General features: G+C 40.2%; 1 protein-coding gene across 5 annotated transcripts in view; it reads right to left on the bottom strand.

Annotated features, from left to right (window-relative positions):
- LOC134219625 (uncharacterized) overlaps nucleotides 1-27,042 on the bottom strand; it is a 119,721-nt gene that overhangs the window by 32,289 nt on the left and 60,390 nt on the right. For 2 of the 5 annotated variants that reach the window (XM_062698411.1, XM_062698412.1), the window contains exons 3-4: nucleotides 5,388-5,566; nucleotides 757-5,309 (exon numbers count right to left, since the gene is read on the bottom strand). In XM_062698411.1, the coding sequence (XP_062554395.1) occupies nucleotides 757-5,309; nucleotides 5,388-5,566 (4,732 nt within the window). Of the gene's footprint in view, nucleotides 1-756; nucleotides 5,310-5,387; nucleotides 5,567-15,538; nucleotides 15,687-22,643; nucleotides 22,665-23,341; nucleotides 23,476-27,042 lie in introns of those variants that run through there. The other 3 variants (XM_062698413.1, XM_062698415.1, XM_062698414.1) reach the window with 3 other exon arrangements.

Here is a 27,042-nt window from a genome sequence, read left to right on the forward strand (position 1 = left end):
TTATTGTCCTAAATCCGATAGAAAGAGAGTTTTCATAGACTTACCTTTCAAGCCGATCCAAATCAAGCACATCAACAACCAAGTGCCAAAAGACATTATAGGATGCATAACAGAACATCTGCGTCAGTGCTACTATTTCACAAAACAACAAATTTCTCTAAATATATTTCTAGTACTGTAACGTTGGAAAGCTCTATAATAGCTTTAAAATACTGTCAACGCAGATGCCTGGGATGCATTTACCTATAGTGTCCAGTGGAAGTAGGTAAAAAAGATGGTACCTGCAGCCTTCGTGGTGTCAAACGCTGACTTATCTCCGAAAAGGACGTGGTACAAATAAAAACTCAACAAATGTTACGTTTTAAAATTCATGTGAATCTTTATTCTCCTCAGAACATTTGTTTTCTCTTCAGACAATCTGCAACAGATCGTCTCTCTGTCTCGTAACGTAACTATAACAAAAAATGAGAATTGTCCATCGACAGTCAACGTTAAAGAATAGCCAATTTGAAATTACTGTATCTTGCGAAAATAGCAAATACTCAGTACATTAAAGATTGAGAATCTAACACTTAATTCTACATCCTAGGCATCTACGAGACTGGCTTAAATTGTATTTACAACATCGTCTTCCGCTGGGAAGAGAGCAACATAATTTCAAGGTTCTCAGAAATCAAATCGGGAATCAAAATTTTAAACAGTAGCCTAACGCTCTGGCATAATGCGCTAATTGCGCTAAAAAACTAAGATACTCACTAGTGCAGTGGAGGGGTAGCACATTCCGCCGGAGTGATTCCTGCATCGACTTCCACTCGTCGTCACCGAAGCTCTTCAAGTGGTCCGGCATGATGAGTATCCGCTTTGGGACGTCCCCGATTGGGTGGTAGGTTTTCTGGTGGACGACAACGTTGGTCGGGTCCCGGCTCCGATAGAAGCACAGGTTGCACTGGAACCCACAGGTGGCATGTTCGGCATCGATGTGCGCCAGCAGGACGTTGTTGTTCGTGGCGATGATATCACAATAAGCGCACTCGAGCCAACACTTCCGGCTGCCGGCGTGGATGTTGTGGAGGTTTTCGTGCAACTGCAGATGCTGTTCCATGAAGAACCGATTGTTGGTGGTGAACGCACAGGACCGGGACATACACTTATACAAACACAGCAGAGCGTCGTCCTCGAGCATGTTGCGGCAGTGTTCTCTGTTTTTCGTCGTGACCATGTTGGTCCACGGTTTCAGCCGTATCGCGTTAATATGCAAATTGGCCATACCGGAGACCGCTGAGTTTGTGCTGGTGCTAATTGAAACGGGGGCAAGTGCCGGGGGCTGAATGTGAGGGGATATTACTGTCGCTGAAGCAGGCTGTTGCAAGACCGGTCGAATTTGTGCTGGGATTGTGTGCGTTGGAGTAATGAGAGTGCCACCAGCGATAGTCGGCATGACAGGAGATATGGTAGCCGCAGAGGTAATGATGATGGGGTTCGATCCCAATGGCATCCCGGGTGCCCCGGAAATAATAGTTCCTGTTGGCATAATCGGCGTTAGCGGAGGAGGATTCGAGTCTTTTGAGAGCGTATCGCCTGGAATACGTCGAATACGAAGCATATTCGGTGTACTCGCCGCTGGGGCTTCCACGGTTGGCGTTTTCCTTCTTGAGTGCACGTCCAGAAGATGTTGCAGTTCATTGGAGATCGTACAATTTTCTACGATAACGATTTGCGATTGACAAGGGTGGCAATACCCATCCCAAATGGTAGTACCATGTTTCCGACTGACATGGGTGGTAAAATCTTGGGACTTTTTCGATATATATTGACATCCGGGTATTAGACACAGGTACAACAATTCCGATTGATGCTCTACGAAAGCAACATGCTCTATACGGGTGCTGTCCAGAACAAGTTCGACAAAATCGTAGTTTCCTTCCGCCATGGGTGGTTCGGTTGGCGTATCGTCATCTGGTTTTTCAGTTTTAATGACAACATTTTCCGGATTGGTTTCTGCTTTCTTCTCCTTTTCTTTTTCCTTTTCATCTTTCTCGACCTTGATAGTGAACGGAAGAGGAAACTCATTGGGTTTACGACCATCTCCTCCGTCACCACCACCATCACCGGCTGCTCCGCCGCCACTTGATCCACTTCCCGAAGAAGATGCTCCAGCTCCAGTTCCACTGGAAGACGCCGACCCTGAATTTCCATCTTGCTGATTACCTCCATTGTCACCACTCTTTTGGCCACCTTCGCTGGAACTTTCTCCATTTTGTCCCTCTGTAGCATCAGACATGTTGAAATCCGTTGTCTTATCGCTTGCATCTGAATCGTATTCGGTATCCTTTTCGTGCTTGAAGAGAACTCCGCCCAAGTCAAATCCGCTCTGAACCGATTCTATTTGTATGATAGGCACCACAGCTTCTGCTTCCGATGACGACATCGCCGATTCGTTCAAATCAGCTGCCGGTTCGGGCGACATTGGGGACTCCGTAGCGCTCGATGAGATCTGCATACCCTGCAGCTCTTGTTCCATTTTGAACGAGAACGGTTTGTGAATGAAATCGCTCGGAATCCCGGACGACCCGATGTGAATCGATTCCAATCGAATATCAGTTCGTCGTTTTGGAGCAGACGGTGGAGGAAGGCATTCGGCTTCACCCATTTCCTCGTCTTCCGTAAAAGGTTGATTCACAATTTCGCATGGTTCCAGAGGTTCGGCCTTTGCATTGAAGGGAATAAGAACCGTCGGCGGAGGAGTGAGATCTGCCATCAACTGATCCTCATCGATTACCGGTTTGGCGTCAATTTTGTAGTTGACGATGCTGAAACGACTGCAAGTTACATCTGAGGAGGGATGCTCTCGCTTTAAATGACGTTCCATGTTGACGCGTCGAATCTGAATGTAGTTACAAGCGTTGCAGATGAACCCATAGATGTGATTGTCCTGAAACTCGATATTGTTGTACAAAGCCAAAGTTGGCTTCAAACAGGTTTTTTCGTGGTAGAAACTGCTTTCCAGCTCTTCGGTCTTAGACATTACAGGACAACTTGTGCAACGATAACGGTATTCGCCTGTATGGGCGGCCATGTGCGCGATCCAACCGGCCCGACTTAGCTCCTTCAATGTGAGGCAGAAGTAGCATTTGAACCGCACCTTTTCGTCCTCACTACCTTCGTTGATGACCGAGCCATTGGTAAGGAACAGATCCGCCCGAATAATGTCTGCCATCTTGGGCGAAACACGGCTTACGAACACTTCGTACTGCTTGTGCTCGTACACGTAATGGTCCACGATGGCAGAACCGTTGAAGGAACAGATGGCACAATTGCTCGAGTAGTTGCTGTTATAGTGAACGGCATTCTTGTCATTGTATACGAAGCTGCCTTCTTTGCTCGTTCGCTTGCCCTTTGATGCTGCTGGTGGGGACCTCGTAACTGTCAACAAGGAATCATCGTCCTCCATTGGTTGTTCAGTATGGGTATCATTAGTACTTTCATTGTCTTCCTCATCTGCCGACGTACCAGATCGTACCTCTTCATTAGATTTACGTCCCTTGGTTTGCTTGGCCGGTGGACTATCCGGAACAAGCCCAGTAGGTTGAATGATGGCACCCCTTCGGCGGGTGTACTGCGCTTCGCCGCCTTTCGATATCCAGTCGACGACGTTCTCGATGAGTGCGCTGACTTCTCGGCTACCGCCAGTAACCCGTTTCTTCGGTTTTTCCTTTTTGTTTTCCTCTTTCTTGCTGGATTCGTCTTCCGAAGACGAGTCAATTCCCGGTTTGGATATAATTCGTTTGAACTTTCGTCCTTTCTTTCCTTTAGTAGCTGGTTCTTCTTTCTTACCGAGACTAGTCTTAGCTTCTTCGTCTTCCTGGTTTGAGGTTTCTTGGGTGTTATTTTCCAACTTCTTGTTTTTATCTTCCGATTCGTCATCAGACTTCTTGTTCATCACCTCTAGGATTTGCTTGACCTTATCCTCATCACCAATCTCCTTCAGCAGGTCCATCAAATTCTTCTGAATGCCATCCTGCTTCGAATCGTCCACTTTTTCGACTTCTTTCGTAGGTTCGTCAACGGCCTTTGCGAGTTGTTCGTTCTTCTTGGGTTCTTCCTGAGGTGGATCAGGTACAACCGGAGTGGCGGATTTCGTCAAGTTTGGCTTCTTAGGGGCTTCCTTTTTGCCAAGAGGAATAGGTTCGTCCTTGGAGAAAACGGGATTTGTTTTCCGTGAATCGATTCTGGGTTCAACCTTTTTCGCATTTGCTTTGGAAGGAGCTGTTACCGGAGCGACCGGCGCGGAAGGTCTGCTAGTGGGTTGTACGGATGCTTTCGGAGGAGCTTGATGTTTCGAAGAAGCCAGAGGGGCCGGAGCCGCAAACTGGCGAGCAGCAGGTGGCGCTGGCTTGTGAACAGGTCGAGGCAGCAGTGGGTTTGAATGAAGTACTGGTGCAGGAGCTACAAACCGATGGGCGGCTGCCGTTTGGGCGATCTCAACCTGAGGAGGCGTGTATGTTCGATGTTTCGAATAATGGCCATTTTGACTCTCAAATCTCTGTTGATTTCGGCGTTTTGCGCAATATTCACCGTACGTTCTTGGATCCCTGGCGTTGAATTTTGCACCACCAACCGGTGGTAGCTGATGGCGTCTTTGGAATAGCGGTTTCTGTGGCTCATGTCTAGCTGGAAGTGTTGGCCTCTTAAACTCTATATCACTATTGAGCGATTCTTCGGCCGGGCGCTTTTTTATCTTGTATTTCAAAGCTAACCTTTCAGGTTCCTTAATGTTTTCAATAGGCTTTACGAAATGTCCGGATTGCTTCTTCTCATCCGGCTTTCTGTCTTTTCCTTTTGGTTTTTCTTTCACGAACTCCCTAACCAATGGTTCCAGGCGAGTAGGAGTTCTCCATGGGATCTGGGCCTTCATCACACGGACAACCTCTGCGACCACACTCTTTTCTGGAGCTTTTTGTTGGGTTGCATTGCTCACAGTGGCAACCGGTGGTGACGTTGCTGGAGGTGTAACTTCCACAGGGGACACCTCCGCACAAGGTTTCTCGGCAACTCGTGGAGATGGCTCTGGGGTAGGAACGACAATTGGCGCATTCTGGATCTCTTCAACAGCAGTAGCAACCGATGGTAACGCGGTGGACGAGCTCACCGCAGCAGATACCACTTTCGGTGGTTCAGGTTCCTCCGTGACTTGCGGCTGTGGAGTACTCTGAACAGGGGTTTCCACTTTTGCGGTGGAATTGCTCTCTATCTTAGTGATCAGGTTTTGTGTGTGTTCGATCAATTTTTGCAGGTTATCAGATTTGATTCTGTAGAAAATGTGAACAATTTTGAAATATATTAGATTCAAAAAATTCGGTCAAATGACAAAGCATATCGTCAAATACCTTACGCTGCGGTCGCTAACAATGGATTCAAATTTTTGATATTGCTTATTGAATAAGTTCTTCATGGGTGCTGGCCCCTCAAACAAGGCCAACAGTCCGCTCGCATTGTCTAATAATACATGAACCTGCTCACGGAGTTCCCTGTTTTTGCGTTCTCGTTCTTCCAGTTCTGCCATTATCTGAAAGTAGTAAAAAAAATAAAATGCTTAATTCTATATACGTTGGAAGATAAAACAAAATTACTAATAAAACGTCGGTTTAAAAAAACATGTTTTGATGAAAACTATGCACCTAGTTTATATTTATATAAACAAAAATTTATAAAGGAATAGGCAGATTACGCTATTTATATAATAATAAATATCATGGAGACTTGTTGACTATCCCCATACATCAAATTTTCATTTCTCCACTTTAACACGATAATTATTATGATAAATGGCGTAATTTAAATAGGCTATTAGATATTCTGATTAATACAAGTAATATAATGCCGTTATACGCATAACTGTCCCATGTATATAAGGAATCCCAGAAAACATGGGACAAGTATGCATATGACGGCAGTATAGAACATGTCTGCAGATTTTTCCCCAAATGATGTTTTTTTTCACTCCGGCGACTCAGACTAGAAATAGAATTATAAGTTTATTAAAAGTAAGCTAATGCGGTCTTCCATTGATCTAGTTTTGAAATCCATTTAAAAGTAAGCATGAAAAACTCAAATTGGATTACTACAGGAATGTTCTTTAGTATACTGGTCCAGCTTAGAACCATATGTTGACTTTTCAGGTGTTTAAAAATCACTTTACTAAGCATTAAAAAAGCGTAGAACCAAATGAAGACCAAACAGTCGTAACATATTCAATACTTGAGATGCGATACGTGAAACGCACTCTGAAAACAGGAGCTATTTTATATAAATTCTCCACGAACAGCCTTAATCAATGAGTATGTCAAATTGTCCTTCTAAGATGGACTAACTGTAAATTACCTTAAACACATTATCTTCTACTATAACTATGAGGAAAATTTTAACGAGCGCGATCAAAGCTCAGCAACTAAGGATTGGATTTTTTAGAATTTTAAAAAAAAATTCTTTGAAGAGTAGTCGATTGCCAAAACTGAAGCAGTCCAGTAGGGTCGAGCTCTAGAAAAAGAATTCCTCATTGAATGATCGGATTCGGCTATTTATGCAACAACGGAGGTCTTCATCCATTCCATGTTCTCACTTCTAAAAAGAAATGAAAATAAGACCACAGACGACGAGAACAAAAAAAATGCTCATCCCAGCATTTTGTGTTATTTGGTATGCTCGGCTTGCAATTTGACTCTTGCGACAATGCATGACGCATATGCAACTTTGGCCCGTTCGGACCTCACACACTTCCCATGTGCAGTGCAAGCAATGAACACATTACAGAGTAAATAGATGCCGTGTGTCGTCGACTTTGACTACCATCGGCATGGTTGTGCTTGCTGGTTTTGCGCTGTAGGTTTGCGTTTATTCATGGATGTTTCCAATCATTAAGGTCACTCCTGGCAGAATCCAATTTTCAAAGTGCTCGCGTTTTCGGGGGCACACCACTCGATACGGAGGCGGCGGAGAACTGTAATTTTTGTTGATTCAGCTTTGCTGCGTCGCGACAAAATAAAAATGACAGTCGTGCGTTGCTTCCGTATCGAGTGGTGTGCCCCCGAAAACGCGAGCACTTTGAAACTTGGATTTTGTCAGGAGTGACCTTAAGTCAAAGTTTGTCTCATTTGCCAACAACTCATTACAGAAGCTAAATTTAAAAAAAAAGATTTCCAATCAAATGCACACAAACTTATCAAATTGAAGTTTAAAATATTCTCTTAATTACGAATTTGATACGATTTTGTCTTGTATTAGTTTTTTATGCGATATAATTAATACATGCAACAAACAAAAATCTTCTTCTTCTTCTATATATAAAAATGAGTTTGCATTTCATTCGAGGCAATTTAACTCACGAACGGAATGACCGATTTGCAACCTTTTTCACCAATCGGTTCGTCTTGGACTCTTCTGAGATGATATATACAAAGAGTTAGTAGGTTTAAAGGAGAAAGTTGAAAAACTGTGGAAATACAATACATATTAGGACGAGATGTAGGGAAACCTAAAAGGATCGCGCAAAAAAATATCTAGTGCAGCGTCGCAATCAACGCCGAAAATGACAGTTCGAACGTAAGAGAAGGCGTAGAAAATCCTGCTAGTATTGTTGTTCCGGAAAAAACTTTCCTCTTCCCGGTTCAATTTTTAACTGCCCCAGCTGTCACTTCATACTTTTTCTCTGTTGTTTGGCATGGCATTCTACGATGACAACGCCAAATATCAGATTTTTGTTTTAGTGTATTGAAGTTTTTCAGGCTGGCGATAGAATTTTGACAGCGTCGAAAGAACTTTACGGAATCCGCAAAATTGAAAATTTTGAAAAGATATCAAATAAAATAAATTTTACTACTACACTGAACTAAAACCTAATCCTAAATACGACTGAATCATCATTACAGCAAGTTTTTAACCCTATCCTTTCATTTTCAAATTATGAATTCATCATCTGCAGAATCCACCTTTTTTCGAAAGATAATCTTTTCAACACCGGCTGATTCTCATCCCAAAATCGAATGATTGTTGTTTTGATGCTGCCCCTTAACACAAATCATTCGATTTTGGAATGAACAAAAGTTGCACCCGATGCACCAGATACACCTCGAGAACACGGTTCATCGGATGGAACATCGCCATTGTAAATTTCAAAGCCAAGCGGAAGGAACATTGGATTGGCGTTTATTTTTTTTCGATTTTAAGGAAAACTGTAAGAATTATTGTTTTGGATGCATTTCTCATCAAGAGAGTATAAGATCCCATTCTTGTGTTTTTCAGAAATAAAACAAAAGCAATCATGCTTTAAAACACCTTCATTTAAAGAATAAATTTCTGCAACACATCGTAGTCGGGCCGGGACCATTCCAGGTGCTATCATTCTAGAGGAATCTAGTGTGGCAGGTGTTTTAGTCTTATTGTGAGTTCATATTCGTGTTCTTAAAAGTCTTAACGAACAAATAAATTGCATTTCAAAGATACGGCATAAACGAAACTGCATTATTTTTCCCAGGCACACGACGTATCACAAAAAATTGCTTGGTTTCGGTTACTGCAACGCAACAGGGCCAGGATGGTTAGAACAAGGCTCAGAACGCTGCTTGAGATCAGTGCACAGTTTTATATCTCAAACGGAATGCATCGAATCGACGCCAGAAGCGGTTGTAAAAGAAACTGTTTGAACGTGCCCTCCAATTGACTATTTCATCGCATTTTCACTGTGTTTTGTTTGAGGCCAACAATGTAAAAAAACATGTGATAAACGTATTTAATTTATTTGCAATAAATTTTCTTTTAAATGTGTCACTCATTATAATGTGTTTTGATTACATCTTATCAAAGAAAACTACAATTAATTGCATATTATTCGGCAACTCGGCCGTACGAAAACCATTTTTTTGTTAAATATCTTGGCTGTGCATATGCACAGCATATGTTTCGAAATGGACAAATTGATATGAAATTTGCGAAAAAGAATCCACGTGTCTTGGAGGGACTCGAACCCTCAACCTCCTACTCTCTAGATAGGCGTGATAACCCCTACACAACAAGACCACTTAAAGGTCACATTTGCGGAAAAGCCATCAGAATCCGAGTACCAACCTCCACCGCGGTTAGCTCCTTTTTGCAAATTGAATATCTTTTGGATGCTTGGGTTGCCCAACCGCCACTTTTGCTTTCTTGTTGTACATCCACAGCCCAGCGAGTGCACAGAGCTTATTCCACGAGAGGATCGATCTCCATGCCCCACAGCCACGGCCTGGGCGGGACGGTATAGAATGCGAATTCAATCGCACTCTGCTGTGCCAAAGGTTTGCTTGGCTAAAGCATTTGATGAGTTTGATTGCCTTTACGTAAACGGTCGCGTGTACTCAGACGACTAATGACGGTGAAAGACCGACACTTGATTACAATTAATTGCATATTATTCGGCAACTCGGCCGTACGAAAACCATTTTTTTGTTAAATATCTTGGCTGTGCATATGCACAGCATATGTTTCGAAATGGACAAATTGATATGAAATTTGCGAAAAAGAATCCACGTGTCTTGGAGGGACTCGAACCCTCAACCTCCTACTCTGAGTGCGATCCTCTCGTTTAATAAACAATGTGCACTCGCTTGACTGTGGATATACAACAGTAAAGCACGTGTGGAGATTGGACAAATCAAGCATCCGAAAGATATTCAATTTGCAAAAAAGAGAGCTAACCGCGGTGGAGGTTGGTACTCGGATTCTGATGGCTTTTCCGCAAATGTGACCTTTAAGTGGTCTTGTTGTGTAAGGGTTATCACGCCTATCTAGAGAGTAGGAGGTTGACGGTTAGAGTCCCTCCAAGACACGTGGATTCTTTTTCGCAAATTTCATATCAATTTGTCCATTTCGAAACATATGCTGTGCATATGCACAGCCAAGATATTTAACAAAAAAAAGAAAACTAATTTATTCAATATTTGTTTTCCATACACATAAACATTCTGAATCTAATTCACGTGTCAGCTAATTGTCGTAACATTTACATTTGTTTACTGTATGATGCTAATTCTAACTGGAATGCATTTCCTCCTTTTTTCGGATGAATTTCATTCAACTCATCAGCATCCCGATTTTATCCGACTGAATGACTATCATCCGGTTTTCGACTACACTTCGTTAAGGGGCATGAGCAAATCAGTTTTCAGTCGCTGGCGGGATGAAGTTTTGGTTCAGTGTACCAAAGGAATATTTTTTCTAGAACTTTGTTTAAATTTGAATCGAAAAAAAACCGATTTATTCTTCCTTTATATAATTGAATTTTGGCGGTTCTTCGCTAACTGTTTGTAAATATTTTTGTTTTGTTTTTCTCTTTATAACAAAATTATACCTTCAAGAACTACACAACTTTGGGCAAGGTTCCCTCAAAAGATATTTTAGTTACATAATAAAGGTTGTCGCTTCGGTTCCCTTTGTTCTGCTGTCCGAAACATGTTGGGTACCGAACTGACCGCCAATTAACGGTCACATTAGGCGACAACCGATCAACGTACTTTCGTGCAACGTCGGGTATACCACAAGGCAGCCATTTAAGACCGCTGATTTTTATCATGTACTTCAATGATGTCCATCACGCTGTTAAGGGTCCACAATTATCATTTGCCGATGATCTCAAGATATTCCTACGTATCTGCTCGGTTACTGATTGCCATACTCTCCAAGGTCAAATCAATGCTTTCGCTGATTGGTGCACTACGAACCGGATGGTTGTTAATCCGACAAAATGTTCCGTTATCACATTTTCACGCAAAAAAGAGCCGATTATCTTCAATTACCATTTGCTGGGAACTACACTCGAACGGGTGAATCACGTGAAGGATTTGGGTGTGGTTTTAGACTCAAAACTGACATTTTCACACCACCTTTCATACGTTGTCGACAAAGCGTCTAGAACCCTGGGCTTTGTCAAGGAAACAGCGAAAAATTTTACGAACGTCTATTGTCTGAAATCGCTGTACTGTTCTTTGGTGCGCTCTACACTAGAGTATTGTTCGTCAGTATGGAGCCCGTATTACAACAACGGCGTAGAACGTATTGAATCTATTCAACGGCGTTTCCTGCGGTTTGCGCTTCGAAGACTAAACTGGAGAGACCCGCTGCATTTTCCTAGTTACGAAGATCGCTGTCGCTTGATTGCCTTAGAGTCACTGCGTATCCGCCGGGATGTGAACAGAGCCCTATGTGTAGCTGATGTACTTCATGGAAGAATAGATTGCGAAAGAATTTCACAACAAGTCAACATGAACGTTCAACCAAGACCGCTACGGAACAGTTCGATGCTGAGGCTCCCCCTTCGTCGCACTAACTACGGTGCAGAAACTGCAATCTACGGCCTCCAGAGAACGTTTAAAAGAGTTTCTTCCATGTTCGACTTCAACTTGACGCGGAATGTTCTTCGTCGTAGATTTTCTGAATTTTTTCGTTGATTGTATGTGATAAGGCTGCATTTTATTTGTTTTAATTTTTTATCTTGACAATGCTACTATGTTATATTTTCTTGACTATGTGCTTTTTTTAGTATTAATTAATATTTACATACATAATTAGGGCGAATTGTAGTATGTTGATGAAATCACACAATAAACAATAAACAATAAACTGTCAAATCGTATATATTTTTCCTTCATTGACATTTAGCACCCTATCCTCGCCAGCAAAAGATGTTCCGGGCAGCGACGACAGCGACAATCTTTATCTTGTAACTAAAATATCTTTTGGGGGAACCTTGCCCAAAGTTGTGTAATTTTTGAAGGTATAATGAAGGTATAATATTTAACAGTTAGCGAAGAACCGCCAAAATTCAATTATATAAAGGAAGAATAAATCGGTTTCCTTCCGATTCAAATTTAAACAAAGTTCTAGAAAAAATATCCCGTGCGGTTAGCGACGTCCATCGTATAGACGTGGAAGTGTGGGTTCGATTCCCGTCTCGGTAAGGAGGAAACTTTATTAATCACTATTAATTCTAGTTTGAGCAAAGTTGGAGAGAGGACAAACTCGCTGGTTTCCCCAGCTGTGTTCCATTCATGTTTTTCGAATTTTCAATTAAATGAAAAAATGATGTTGCTGCCAAGAAAAGTGTCGTAATTGCATCGTAAATTGATCCGTAAATAAAACGACGCATTCATACACCAAAACAATTGAAAAATATTTGAATCTCGAGATTCATTCGTGGTTCAAATCTGCAGAAAATAGAACTGAGCGTTATACAAGTTAAGTTTTTGGCAGGGAACTGGTATAAAAGTCCCACCACCAGCTGAACGACAGAGGGATGTCACTGGGGGGGGGGGGGGATAGTTATATCCGCGGAAGGTCCATTCGCCATTGGAAAAAGGACTTATCCTCGAATCAGAGTGTTTGGGGTGCCCCAGAACTATATTTGAAAATATAAACCAGCATCCTTAAGGTAGCAAAAAAGGCAGCCATCGAAGCTCCGTCGTCCGCCAGTGCGTCCCGAATACTAAAGTTGTGGGAGACCTTTGTGCCGGTCCGGAGCCTCGATATGACTTGCTGTTCTTTTTAAGAAACAGGGTCACTCCTCAAAAAGAGCCCTCTGTTATTGTTCCAGGTCCGAGCCCATTAGTTAACGACGATGCTCTTTGTCCATTTCTTAATGTCGGTCAGCGGGATTAAGCAGGCGCAAGGTAATCCCTCGTGGCGGAAATTACACTAGCGGAGTCCGTGAAGACCACGATTAGTTTGTTCTTCGGAAGGGTGGCGATAAAAACAGCGGCGGCTTTAGCGAAAAAAAAAATGGCAGGATGGACTCTCCGATTTGGCCAGGTTGAGTCAACAGACTCTAAAGCCGACTCCTCGACTGGAGACGGATCCGTCGATATACCGAATCTCGCTATTTCGGAAGCGCATTGCGCTGAGTTCCAGTACGGATCTTCTAAGTTCGTCCGTGTTTTCTTCTCTTTTGAACCGGGAGGCGATGGTGCGGTCGATGTTAATGGGAGGCATCAGCCAGCCCTTTGCTCCTTGCCAGTGGACCCACGATACGGGGGGGGGAACCAGTACCAGCTGATCCGCTGATTGAGGAGTGGGATCCTGTCTTTTCCTGAAGTGGCAGCCGCAAAAAAGCGGGTTTGCGAAAGATGGCCATCAGAATCCAATGCTGGGAAGGAAGACTCCTAGCAACAACGCAGGCTGCCTCAACTGGTGTGGACGGAAGCAGACCAGAGGCTAGCCGTACGTAGCTGCAGAAAACAATGTCGATGAGATTCCGGTAGACAGAACAAGTTAGTTCAAGGCCGTGAACAAGCGGCTGTCGATAATAACTTGTCTAACTTTTAGTCTGGTGCTTCGATTAATGGTACGGTGTTTTTTTTTCAAGAATTTTCATGAGACTAATGCGAGACTTGCAAGCTACTTTCACCGCCCGGCAGTGCGGTAGAAAGGTTAGTTTCCAGTCGATGTCGACATCAAGAACCCGGACGATCTTCCGGTTGAGAATGGCATCCTTGCCGAATTATAGAGAAGCCTGCTAAATGATGCCGACCACTACAGATGTGTCCCCGAACGAACTTACTGGCGTTCATAACAAAACCGAAGGATGAAGCCCAGCGATAGATGGCACTTACAACCGCCTAAGTTTTGATCTTGTTCCTTCCAGACGTTCTGCCGATCACGTCCAATAAAATGTCGTTGGCATATACAAATAAATAAACGTTCGCTGTTAGAACGCTGAACCCCGTCCAAAGCGATGAGAAAAGCGTCACCGCTAGGACCTCGTCTAATGATGCGCCGCCAATGAGCATTTGAAAAGTTCGTCGGGTGAGGAAGTTTTTAACGAAAGCAAGCATGTTGCCTGTAATACCTAAGTCTGGACCAAAGGGGTCCTGGTCCGGCAAAAGCCTTGGAGATATCGAGTGACTCAAGATCAACATGCTTGCCTTCCTCATACGCTTCTTGAAGCACGCTGCCCAGACTGGCAAAGTATATGCTGCTGCCAGAGATTGATCGTGCCTAAAAGATTAAACTAGTCTTTTCCCAAATGCTACACATATACTGCAACCATTGGACGTATCGTTCTTGTGGTTCTTTAGAGCATTGAAAGTGCAGTGGTAAAAAATCTCATACAGTTGCGGCACCTTTCGTGCTGGTGAACCCACGAATTTACACCGTTGTTAAAACATGCTGTAGACAAAATTCGGTGAATTATCACCATGAAATGGAACCCAGACGCTGCCACTATGAGATGCTTTTAAACACAGAGTTACATCGCAATATAAGTATCGAAAACAGTAAAAACTCTTCCGATTTGAATGAGAGCTCTTCTATTGCTAATGCTACTTCTATTTAAAACGGATTGGAATCGAATCTTACATTGAGACAACTGAGCAACATCAGAAGAAATCAAAATGGCCAGGAAAAATCGAGGATACTAATTTGTTTTACCCGTGGCAACGAGTTAAACAAGATGTAGTGAAAATTTATTCAAAAGTCAACAATTAGACAAACCGAAAACGATTATTTCCGAGGTTTTGTGGAATTTAATCTTGAAAGTATATTTTTTAATTTATAAACATAACAATAATTATCCATAATTTGTGATGTTAATAGCTGAACGACGCAAAATTCATGAAATATATCAACTTACAAGTAACCCAGAGCATTTGGTTATTTGGCACCGGGAATAACTCGTTGACCTTGAAGCCAATCAGGATGTTCGCTCAACTGATGGGTGCTGTGATGACCAACGGCAATCAAAGGATCAGTCTCCAAACGTGACGAAGGAGAACATGCATTCGTGCTATCATAGCCTATGGAGAACCAGATTGATTTTGTTGACAAAGACTTCCGTATTCCCGGTACATACTGTGAAAAAGGTTGTTAAGCCCAAGCAAATCGACAACGACCACCTGCTGTTGCGACTAGTGAAGCATTTAAAACATATTTCGAAAAGTCGGAATTCCCAAAAACAAATGGAATAAAATATCATCCAAATATACATAAAAGTTGGCATATTCAATCCCCATTTACTTGAAGGACGTTGTTATTGCCAAACAGCTACATACGGAATACTTAAAACTAGTTTATGAAACGGAGTAATAAGCTAGTAGAAGCATAAGTACTAGAACGCTAGTGACGCTGTAGTTGTTTAAATTATTTTGCCAAATTATGCTTCAACAAGCTTCAATTGGTCTTAAGGTTCCCCAACAAACCACTACACAAATCCGTATTTTTTGAATGAGTGGTTGTGTTATTTCTCGGTTTTGCACTTCAACAATCACAATTTCTCGAAGAACGAAAAAAGACACACGACACACCGTCGGTGGTAAATCATTCAGAAAGCCTATTTTTTCTTGAGTCCTAATTTATGCATCATGTTGTAGTGCATGTTTGGTTTCATCACCAACATCGGTTTGACACTTGTAATACCAGTAGTCTCGTCGCAGGATCTAATAGTATCTGTATCATCAGCCCAAATCATGCGCCATGCGAAACGGATAGGACTTATTCCACAAAATTGTACATATATTACCGTCTCGCAGATAACTCTATAAAAATCCTTCACGCAGTTGATTTTTTTCTGTCTTTGGTTTGGATGACTTTTTATTCACTAGGTTTTTATCTAAATTATAGTTCCGTACTAGTGTAAAATGTAACAACTTTTCAATTAACTACTAAACCTTGTGATGCATATGACTCAACAATCAATCGCTGACAAAACCACAATATTATCCGAAAATGTAAAACACGAACACTGAACAGATACCCAAGACTAGAAGAATACAAACACAGAAATTTTGACATCGGTATTTGTGCGTGGCACACTACGACCCGTAGCCGTGTAGGTACAATAGAAGCATAAATATCTAATGGTGCTGTAGTAGCCGTTTGCAGTAGGTATTTTGCCAAAATATGTTTCAACAAGCTTAACCTTGGCCGCATATTATGCATCAAGTTTTAGTGCTGTTTTCGTTTCATCACCAAAAACGGTATGACTCTTCTCGTACCGGTACCTAGGCTGCTAAAGGTCGAAGCAAGCTAGATGTTGGTTACATGATCGTGAACAGGAGTGAGATTAGCAGTCTGATAGGCCAAGCACAATGGATACGTTTGCGTGCGTTGCATCCCATGGGAAAACTGTCAAAACGTACGCAAACGTACCAAACGTACTGCTTGGCTCTTTATACTTTTGCATCAACTTTATGTGGTCGGGGTTCAGCCAAAGCACACCAAGCGCCAACGAAAAATTACCGATTTTTCTGCTCAATTTTTCGCTTAACAGATTAAAGTGATCACAAATCGTATCGGGTATCCCTCAACCTTATAACTTAGGATATCCCACAAGAAACGTACATATGAATTGATATCAAATGATTTCCGTTCCGTTTTGGGAATAAAATATTACAAGTCAGTTAAAAAGCCGCTTGGTGCGTTTTGGCAGAACCCCGGCCATGTATACGTACACGATACAACCTTTCGATCTACCCCATCTACCATCTACCCAAACCCAATTGATGTTTTACAACCACCAGCATGGGCAAATGGTAATGAAATTGTTTACGGCCACACAAACCATGCATTTGTATGGGTAAGAATTAGGCATGCCTCTGTAGGAGAACAAAGTTTTTATACCAGTTAATCGTTTTGTTATATGAATTTCAACAAAAGATATTTTAGTCACTAGATAAAGATTGTCGCTGTCGTCGCTGTCCGGAACATCTTTTGCTGGCGAGGATAGAGGAGCTAAATGTCAAAGAAGGAAAATCCATACGATTTGACAGCTTGGTACCCAACATGTTCCGGACAGCAGAACAAAGGGAACCGAAGCGACAATCTTTATCTAGTAACTAAAATATCTTTTATTTCAACTGATTTTTATCGCCAATCACGCGCGCACTCTACCTCATATACAAAAGATATTTTAGTCACTAGATAAAGATTGTCGCTGTCGTCGCTGTCCGGAACATCTTTTGCTAGCGAGGATAGGGGAGCTAAATGTCAAAGAAGGAAAATCCATACGATTTGACAGCTTGGTACCCAACATGTTCCGGACAGCAGAACAAAGGGAACCGAAGCGACAATCTTTATCTAGTAACTAAAATATCTTTTTCATATACATATTGTATACAACGATATTATAGTGATAAAGTAATAAAATAGTGTTGATGAAATATCATTGGGATGTGCTTAGGTGACACGAGAAACAAGCTGCTATTGATCGGTAGAACAGCTGAAAGAATTTAGTGAAAGTTCTGCGTCCGGTACGAAACACGTTTAATCGGTTTAATCACGCACTGATTGATTTACTTTCCGACCGCACTCCTTTATTTTTTTTTTGTACCGCGCTGACACAAAATGTATCTAGTCTCTTGGCGAATTATGCACGAATACAAATTTCCGAACAAACTTTTGCGTTTCGATAAATAATTGATAAATTCGCCCTAAGAAGTTCGGCGACTGATTATTAAACTGAATGATGTAAAAGTAATGCGATGTAAAAGCTCATATACAGGGGTTGGACAGAACTATCGGGACAGGCGAAAGTTGATCAAAATTCAAATGACCATAACTACGTGAAATATCAACCGATTTATTTAGTTCTATCAGCGTTCGACGGGAAAGTTTATTGATATGTTGACGTCACAGATCGGACGACAAACACCTGAGATATGGCCGATTTCGTGAAATCCGTGAATCCGGTTTCACCTAGTGTAGCACGCACGCTATTGTTCTCGTAGACAGCGTTCTTGCATCAAGTGGTACCCATGGAATAACGGCTGGCGCAGTGTTTCTGAGCAAATATTTGAATCACAATTGTTCTAGAGGTGTGCGTCGGTCCGAAAATCGTCGTTGCGACGGCGATATAGGGGGCAATGTCATAGCGAACCATCATACATACAGGGGTTAGACAAAAAGGTTGAGATAGGTAAAAATAAGTCGAAATTCAAATCAGCATAACTTTGCGTATAATAAGCCGAATTTGATAAAACTAGGACCATCAGAAGCGGACACTCTTTTAGTATACTGTCCCTCTGCAAAACCTGATATTGGACCATGGCCACCGGAAATGTTCCGGGTTTTCCGAGGGTATGTTCAAGATGCATTTTTTCCACTGCTTGTCATTTTATGTGACGTTAACTTTCATCATGTTTTATGCTTTCTCCGAAAACTAGAACTAATATGCCGGCCAATGGTGGCTGTAGATCGAGAATCCATCTAAACTACACAGAGATACGGCCATTTCCGTAAAAACGGTACCGGGAACATGATGAAATGATAACAGATCGGAATAATGCAAATATGAGTATCTGACTTCATGGCTTTGCGAGACGATGATTACAGAAACATTTCCAGAATGATAGTGTCCACTACCACCCTTATAGCAGGTTCCATGGGTCTTCCAGGAGGGGCCGGTTTTGGCACCATCTGGAACCATGCATATATGGGTGTCAAAATTCATGTTTTCTCAAGACGATGAATATAGGATCTTTATTAGAGATATATTTTGAGGACTGTAAGACTCTTTGGCCAATTTGTAACAAGTTCCGGAAGTTCTGCGAAAGTGACATTTGTTCAGGGTGTATGACCAATCCCGTATCGTTTTCACGAAAATGGCCATATCTCTGCGTATACCTAACGGATTTTCGATCTGCAGCCAGCATTGGTCAGCATATTAGCTCTAGTTTCTGGGGAAAACATAAAACATGATGGCAGTAAACGTCATATAAAATGACAAGCAGCAGAAAAAATGCGTTTTGAACATACCCTCGGAAAACCCGAAACACCACCGGTGGCCAAGGGCCAATCTGGAGTTTCGCATAGGGCCAGTATACTAGAAAAGTTTCCGCGTCCGCTGGTCCCAGTATGATCAAAATCGGATCATTCTACGCAAAGTTATGCTGATTCGAACTTCGACAAATTTTTGCCTATCTCAACCTTTTTGTCTAACCCCTGTATCATCTATGAACAAATCACTCCCACCCGATAGTACAAACCGAATCACTATTAAGACTAATTCACCAATTCAAACTCTTTGCACAATCGCATTTTTTTGAATACGACCTCCGGTTTTCGGAACTTTGTTGCATAAGTTTGGCTTTTACTCACTATCATGGATAAAGATTAGAAGCGATCCATGTTCGCAGTTCATTTATAACATAGTCCAGCGTCGATGGAAGTGGGGCCTACACGCAGGCTTCTCGATCTGAACGATCTGAATTCTCGCCAATATTGCATTACCAAAGAAAACAGCACGTGAATAGCCAACTTGTACTTACTGTTTCTGATCGTCTCTTCTTCCTCTTTATTATATATGATTGCAATTTCAAACATAGACAACTTAATGCACATGATCACTATTCAATTGTCAACAAAAAAACAGCAAATATATGGAATATTTGTTTAAAATTCGAGAAAGTTTAATCCTAAAATATTTAAACTATCGATTTTATTTGCATCAACCTAATTTTGAAATAGAGCATAAGAATGTATGTATTATGCTAAAATACATAGCACTGAAAATAGACATCAGGCGGGATAATTTGCGATATGATTTTTGCACGAATCGAGCAGTTGAAATTGCTATTTTGAAGAACATACTTTTATTCAGGTTTTACGCTGAACATACATTTGGTTAAAACCGACTTGTCGCTTCAAGTACGACATACGATACTCCGAAACGCGTTGAGCTCGAGTTAAGTATTCGCAATTACAATAAAGTGATGAAAAAAATGGAATAGTAATATCTCGCCCTATGACAAGTAAAAACGTTCCACTAAAAAGCTCTGATTAGTTTTCTTTATCAAATTCCGAAAAATATATTAAGCTCTTTTAGTGGAATGTATTAAACCGTCTAAGACGAATTAAGTACTGTCCATTTAATTCCACCAGTTAATGGAATGGAATGGAATTAAATGGACAGTACTTAATTCGTCTTAGACGGTTTTATCAAATATCCAAGCATATGATAAACAAAGGGGTAAATAATGTATTTTGGATTTGTTTATTCTTATTTAAGTGATTTTTTAATTTTAAAATAAAGTTCATCACTAAATGTATTTTGGACATATGAATATATTGTGGACTTTTGGCTATATTTTGCGTATTTTTCTATTTAGCTTTCTTTAAAAAAAATAGGAATCATGTGTCTGTTAAGTCTCTTTCATATTCACGTTTCTAACCATATGGATTAGCAACCCTATTAACATGAAAATGCATGAAATCGTAAAAATATTAGCACTTGAACTTTTTGCTTGCTTCTTATGGATACAAAATATAAACAAGTTAAATTGGGACCGCTTTTGACGGTTCGATTGGAAACAAGATGGCGTCTTCGCCGATCTCTTATTTTAGTATTTCTAATATTTATAAAACAAAAAAAATATAGCCAAAAGTCCAAAATATATTCAGATGCGCAACATACCATCGTTACCCTAAATATTTTTACCAGCTTCACATATCAAAACTTGATGATGAATTGCTCCAAGGTAATTGATTGACACGCATACATATAAATAAACAATTTTATACAAAACTTCCTGTGTATACTTTGAAACGTAAACGATTGCAGCGTTTGCTTGTATGAACAAACTGAAATTTCTTTACAAAAGCTGAAAAATATCGTTATTTCGTAAAGAAAACAATTTTGAATTAACTTAGCAGTGATGATGCTTTTTTCGTGTTATGAGAAAAGCACATTAGAATTTTAAAAATAGCTTTTTTGGAAGATATATTCCACACCACAAATTTAAATTTGCATTCATTTTAATGTAAGAAAATCGATTTTGATCTATTTTCCAGGGCTAGGGGGTTTGGCAGTTGTTTTGCAATAACTGGGATCAGATTCCCCGTCGAATGCAACATGTTGCGAATAAATCAGTTAAGGGAGCATCCATAAATAACATAACGATTGCCCGAAGTGTGACAATCCATTCAAAAATTTTTGATGCTTCATACAAAAAGTGTGACATTGAGGATAGGGGGATTCAAAATGGTCAATTTTTGCGTTACGTAATTAATGGATCTTTCTAACAGTAACTGTCTAAGGAGCTCCGAGTCATATATCAAAAATGTATTTCTATGTTGAATATGTACCCTCTTCGCATAAGAGTGCCATTTCAGTTTTCTCCAACTTGAGTAGTTAGTAGTTTGCCGTTGATTTTTTAATACTCGTTTTACATGGAGCAATACAAAAAGTTCTAATAAATTGATAAAATATGGGGGTCCCGTAGTGTGGTTAGCTACACGTTCGCCTTACAAGCGGATGGTCATGGGTTTGATTCCCAGCCCCTCCACCAAACCATCGTCAGTCGACGGATGTGCAGCCCATACGGTGGCGTTTTGGGGAACGCGCCTTACCGTCACGACTGCCTGATGACGACTGACAACTTGTTCTTCTCGGAGGCATTCCTCCAACGTTATCCGGATAAATGGCAACCGAAAAATGCAGCGATCATTGGATGCACGACATAGACAAACGGACACAATGGACTCACGATGAGATGGACTGGCGATGACAACTATAATGAGTAACGGAAATCTAAAAATAGATTCTGTGTGGATTCTGTACACCAGAATACCACAGTAGATCTCGGCACAGTAGCGGTTAAGTAACACAGAGTGCCTAAATAAATAAAGGAATAGAATATAATAAAGGAATAAAAAAATAAAACCTGCAATCTCACTAAAAATTTTACACAATATTCTTCATCTGTATACATTTCTATGGTAGTGCCAAATGTGTAAACAATATCATCAACAAATATCATCTGGGACAGCACAAATGGGTTTTGAAAGAAGTCTATTATTTTATCAGTTTTTCGTAAATTGGAGGCAAATTTAAGCTATTTTTGAAAGAAAATCAAAATCATCAAAAATTTATATGGGAATCTTATGCGAATCGGGGCAGTATAGCATTTTCATTACACCGTACACAAAGTACGATAAAAACAAAAATCAAACATGTGCGAAATTTTTTTTCCAGGCGGCAAAGACAGAATTATAAATTCGCTTTTAATTCGGAAATCCAGAGAATGTTGGCTCGAAAGTCCAATATATTCAAAAGGCTATCCAGAGTGAACTGTTTTAAAGGTTAGAAGGGTGTGGTAAATGTTCCCGGTTAATTCACTTTTTTGAAAATTTATTTGACCAAGTGCCCCCGCTGCGTGAAGGGGGTATCTAAAACGTACCAAATCTTGTCCATGCAGTATATAGACTGAAATAATTCGATTATCTTGCTCATTCAATTCAGGCAAAAAACTTGAAAACCTTTTTTTTCTTAAATTTTCTATGTTGAGCACATTTGAAAGTACATATATAAAAACGCAGAAAGTACGCACAATTAAATTGATTGTAATGTAACATAAAAATGTCAACAATCTTCTTGAACCTCCAAACAAGTTGAACGATTAATCGTAATTATTTATCTTCATGTTGATTGTCCATTTCTGAAATACATCAGAAATACGGTACAATTTGAAATGAATTCAAATTAATCAAACAACCTCGCTGCTGATATTTTCATAACATTTCCAAAGCATATCAGATTCTGAAAACAAAATACAATGTCATCAAATGAAATGAACGTTCAAAATAAATCATTTAAATAGCAATAAATATCAATGTTCTTCATTACATACGATCGGTATTTCACATATTGAATCTCGGATACATTATTTCAGCTCGTTTCAACGTAAAAATCGCAATATATTACACAACCAAATCGGGAACCACTAAACGCTTTAAATTCATTGTTGAAGTCCATTTACTGATAATCCGCATTAATTTAATTTAATTTGCTTAATCGTCGAACATGTTTCAAAATAATGACATCATCAATCGTTGCATTGACTAAATTAGGCCACAAACACTTTGCTTATTATCTATCAGCTTTAGCTTGATAAGCACTTCACCAAATCAATCTTGTGAATCGAAATATTTTTTCATGAACACCGAGCTACGAGCGAAGCACCGTCGCCATTATAATTTATCACTTTTTCAGCGACTGTACTTTTCCGTCGAAATTCACACAAACACAACGAACGCAGCTGCCACGCCCGATCAAAGTTCACGTTGGTTTAGTTGCCTGCTTCCCAACTTGAAGCAAAGCAAGCCAACGATTTCACAACATCGTCTTTTCCCCCGATATTTGTCCGGACGAAGAATGTTCTCGACCGTTCTAACTGCAGCTAGAAGGGAAATAAGCGAGATTAAAAATAAAATCCTTCAAAGCACAACTGGATGATGAATGGTGAAAAACGGTGATGAAATGAACCTGATTATTTGCCAATTATTACAACGTAGAACGATCGAATTTGTGAAGCACAGCACCACTTACTATTTTCCTTAGCTAATAAAAGTCAATCCAAGCAAGCATCACTGCACAGCGCGATGGCTTGATTAATACTGAAATTACGGTACAGTCAAAGCGTAGAGCTCACATCGTAGTCCCAACGAACTGTGGTCGCCGTTCGGCTTTCAGCGAAACAGAAGATGAATCGGACACGTTCGGTCCTGTTCGGTGTGGTTCGGAAGAAAAGAAGTAGTGTGATGACAAAGGGTGATAAGGTCGGCTGATACATGAAGATATGGACCGTAATTTCATTTCATATGTGTGCGTATCACGTTCGAAAAGATAGAAAATCGTATCTATGAAGTGACAAAGGTTGATGATTGAAACTATTTGGAAAGGAATCTAGACGGCAATATCGAAATCAAGCGAACGATTATTTAATAAAACGCAGATTATTTGAATAACATAATTCACGTGCGCAACTAAAAGACTCATATGTGCATTTCTGTTTGTCCCCCACAGCGAGGACGATTTGATGTTGCTGAACAAGGGCCACATAAACCGTAAAATGGTGTACCTTTAGAAACAGAAAATATTGCGGCAGAATTTGATCGATTTATTATTAAAGAGGCTTTTGCCTGGACAATAAACTCATATTACACCCGCATTCAATCTATCAAACAGCGCTTTGTGACCACTCAGAGAGCTTTACAATCGTAGCGTCTGGCTAAGTTGGGTCAACCAATGCTGCAATACATCTTCAAAGTCGATAATAAAAGTACCATTTATAGGTTACTCTTTGCTTACAGCCCCCTTTCGTGAGTATTCGCGAAGTCGAAGCAAAATTCTTCACACAACCAATGACAGATAGCAATGGGGTTTCCCATAGGAGGGAAGAGCAGAATTTGCTTCGACTTCGCAAATAGTTGTGTTTCAAGCTTGAAGAAGCAGTGCATAAAATGAGAACATAGTTACACCCATTTACGGTGCCATGAATGTGGCGATGCAGCAGGTTTCGTTTTGTTGGCAAGAAGATCGACACTGTGACGCCGAATGAGCGTGGAAGTGGGATCGAATATACAGACAGGCAGTTCAGCAGTACCCGAACTAGTGGCGCATATTACTCGAGCATTGGACATGAGTTATTTGGGAAAGGAAGAAAATATTAATCGTCTTTCTATTTTTCTACATTGGATTCTGTTTTTATACGATTTACATTTTCCTAATTTTGCACTCATCCTAAATGTTTAACGCATATTAATTACCATGTGATTTTTCTTTGAATTATTTAGGATTTTTTGAAACATGTTGCAAAGACTTTGGTGGTTAATTGTAGTTCAAATTTACGAGCAAAATTTCGAGCAGTAAAAACAGAATCCTGTGTGATATGATTGTAGTACACTTTTAAGTTCGTTCCAACAGTCAAACCAGAAACGGAGAGGAATAGATATGTCCGATAATCCATCGAATATTTTAGTATAACATTTTATCATATTTTTAGTCGATCGGATCAGTCTCTACTTGATGAACCGAATAATACCACAACAATTATTGCAAAATTGCTAATTAACAAATTCCTCTTTACTATCTTTATACTAAAACTGTTGTTAAATTTGGCCTATGTTTTCAATTATAACACTTCTTCATTCAAAATAATGTTAATTTTATTGAAGTAGAATAATGCAAATCGTTGGAATTTTCATTAAATACGATAATTACAGTATTGACCCGATTTTGTCACCCCAAACTTCAGACGTTCTTTTTATTTTTGTAAATAATACCGTAAGCAACAATGATTTTCATGAAATAACTTTCACCGTCTGTGATTTATTATGAATAATTTTTTAGTACCTGTCAAGAATTCTCTAAGCCTTTTTGACAAGAAGTTATGGTTTCCGTTCACGTATTTTGCCTTCCCAAGGCATGAACTGATTCTATTTGTGAAACAAATTAAAACATTGAAAATAAAACCCAGATCATTCCACCTAGCGGTGATGGTGCCTTTCTCGTTCGTTCAAAAGGTTTGGAAAAATCTAAAATAACACCAATATGTGGATTGGACTTATTTTTCATATTTGTTTATAGGCATAAACAAAATTCTCGCCAAACGCAATTTGTTGCAAACAAATCGGATGAGCATAAGAGCAAAAAATGGCATTTTATTTTGTAGTTTTAAAATTAGTATTTTCGCCATAACTTTTGACCCAATTGTACGATCCGGACAAGTTTCTATAGGAAACAATGGGACAAGATTCTGTGTCGAATGCAATCTGATGCGAGAGACCTGAGAAGCACACATATTGCACATCAATCACAGTAACTTATATATGACCGGATTCAGTCACAATATGGTTACTGCAACCAGATTTGTTGAACTTGTGTTGCTTGGAAAATAGATGAAGTCTAAGTGCTAAAATAGTGAGCTAGACTTTTTTGAACTCTTTTCCACAATAAATAGTAATTTTACCATAACTTCTAAGCCCATAGTCCGATCTGGCCAACTTTCAATAAGAAAATATGAGATATTCTGCGTCGAATGCAATTTAATGCGAGCAAATCGGTTGAGGAAAAGTGGGAAAGGAAATGAGTGACATTTTTCACGCGATTTTTTCGTATGAATTTGTATTTTGGCCATAACTTCTGATCCCATAGTTCGATCTGGCCAATTACAAATAGGAAACAATGAAACAGGATTCTGCGTCGAATGCAACTTGTTGCGAGCAAATCGGTTGAGGATAAGTGCCCGAAAAATGAGTAACATTTTTTACGCGATTTTTTCGTATGAATTTGTATTTTGGCCATAACTCTCGATCCCATAGTTCGATCTAGCCAATATCAAATAGGAAACAATGGGACAGGATTCTGCGTCGAATGCAACTTGTTGCGAGCAAATCGGTTGAGGATAAGTGCCCGAAAAATGAGTAACATTTTTTACGCGATTTTTTCGTATGAATTTGTATTTTAGCCATAACTCTCGATCCCATAGTTCGATCTAGCCAATTTCAAATAGGAAACAATGGGACAGGATTCTGCGTCGAATGCAACTTGTTGCGAGCAAATCGGTTGAGGATAAGTGCTCGAAAAATGAGTGACATTTTTTACGCGATTTTTTCGTATGAATTTGTATTTTGGCCATAACTTCTGATCCCATTCTTCGATCTGGCCAATTTCAAATAGGAAACAATGAAACAGGATTCTGCGTCGAATGCAACTTGTTGCGAGCAAATCGGTTGGAGAGAAGTGCCCGAAAAATGAGTGACATTTTTCACGCGATTTTTTCGTATGAATTTGTATTTTGGCCATAACTTCTGATCCCATAGTTCGATCTGGCCAATTACAAATAGAAAACAATGAAACAGGATTCTGCGTCGAATGCAACTTGTTGCGAGCAAATCGGTTGAGGATAAGTGCCCGAAAAATGAGTAACATTTTTTACGCGATTTTTTCGTATGAATTTGTATTTTGGCCATAACTCTCGATCCCATGGTTCGATCTAGCCAATTTCAAATAGGAAACAATGGGACAGGATTCTGCGTCGAATGCAACTTGTTGCGAGGTTAAGTGCCCAAAAAATGAGTGACATTTTTTGAGTAGTTTTGCACACACACACACACACACACACACACACACACACACACACACACACACACACACACACACACACACACAAGAGGTGCCAACCGGAATCGTCGGACCGACCTCGGCACTCGAACCGTCAACCTGCTGAAGAAAGAAGAAAGAAGAAG

The sequence above is a fragment of the Armigeres subalbatus genome, chromosome 3 (assembly GCF_024139115.2).
Source record: "Armigeres subalbatus isolate Guangzhou_Male chromosome 3, GZ_Asu_2, whole genome shotgun sequence".
Taxonomy (NCBI): Eukaryota; Metazoa; Arthropoda; class Insecta; order Diptera; family Culicidae; genus Armigeres; species Armigeres subalbatus.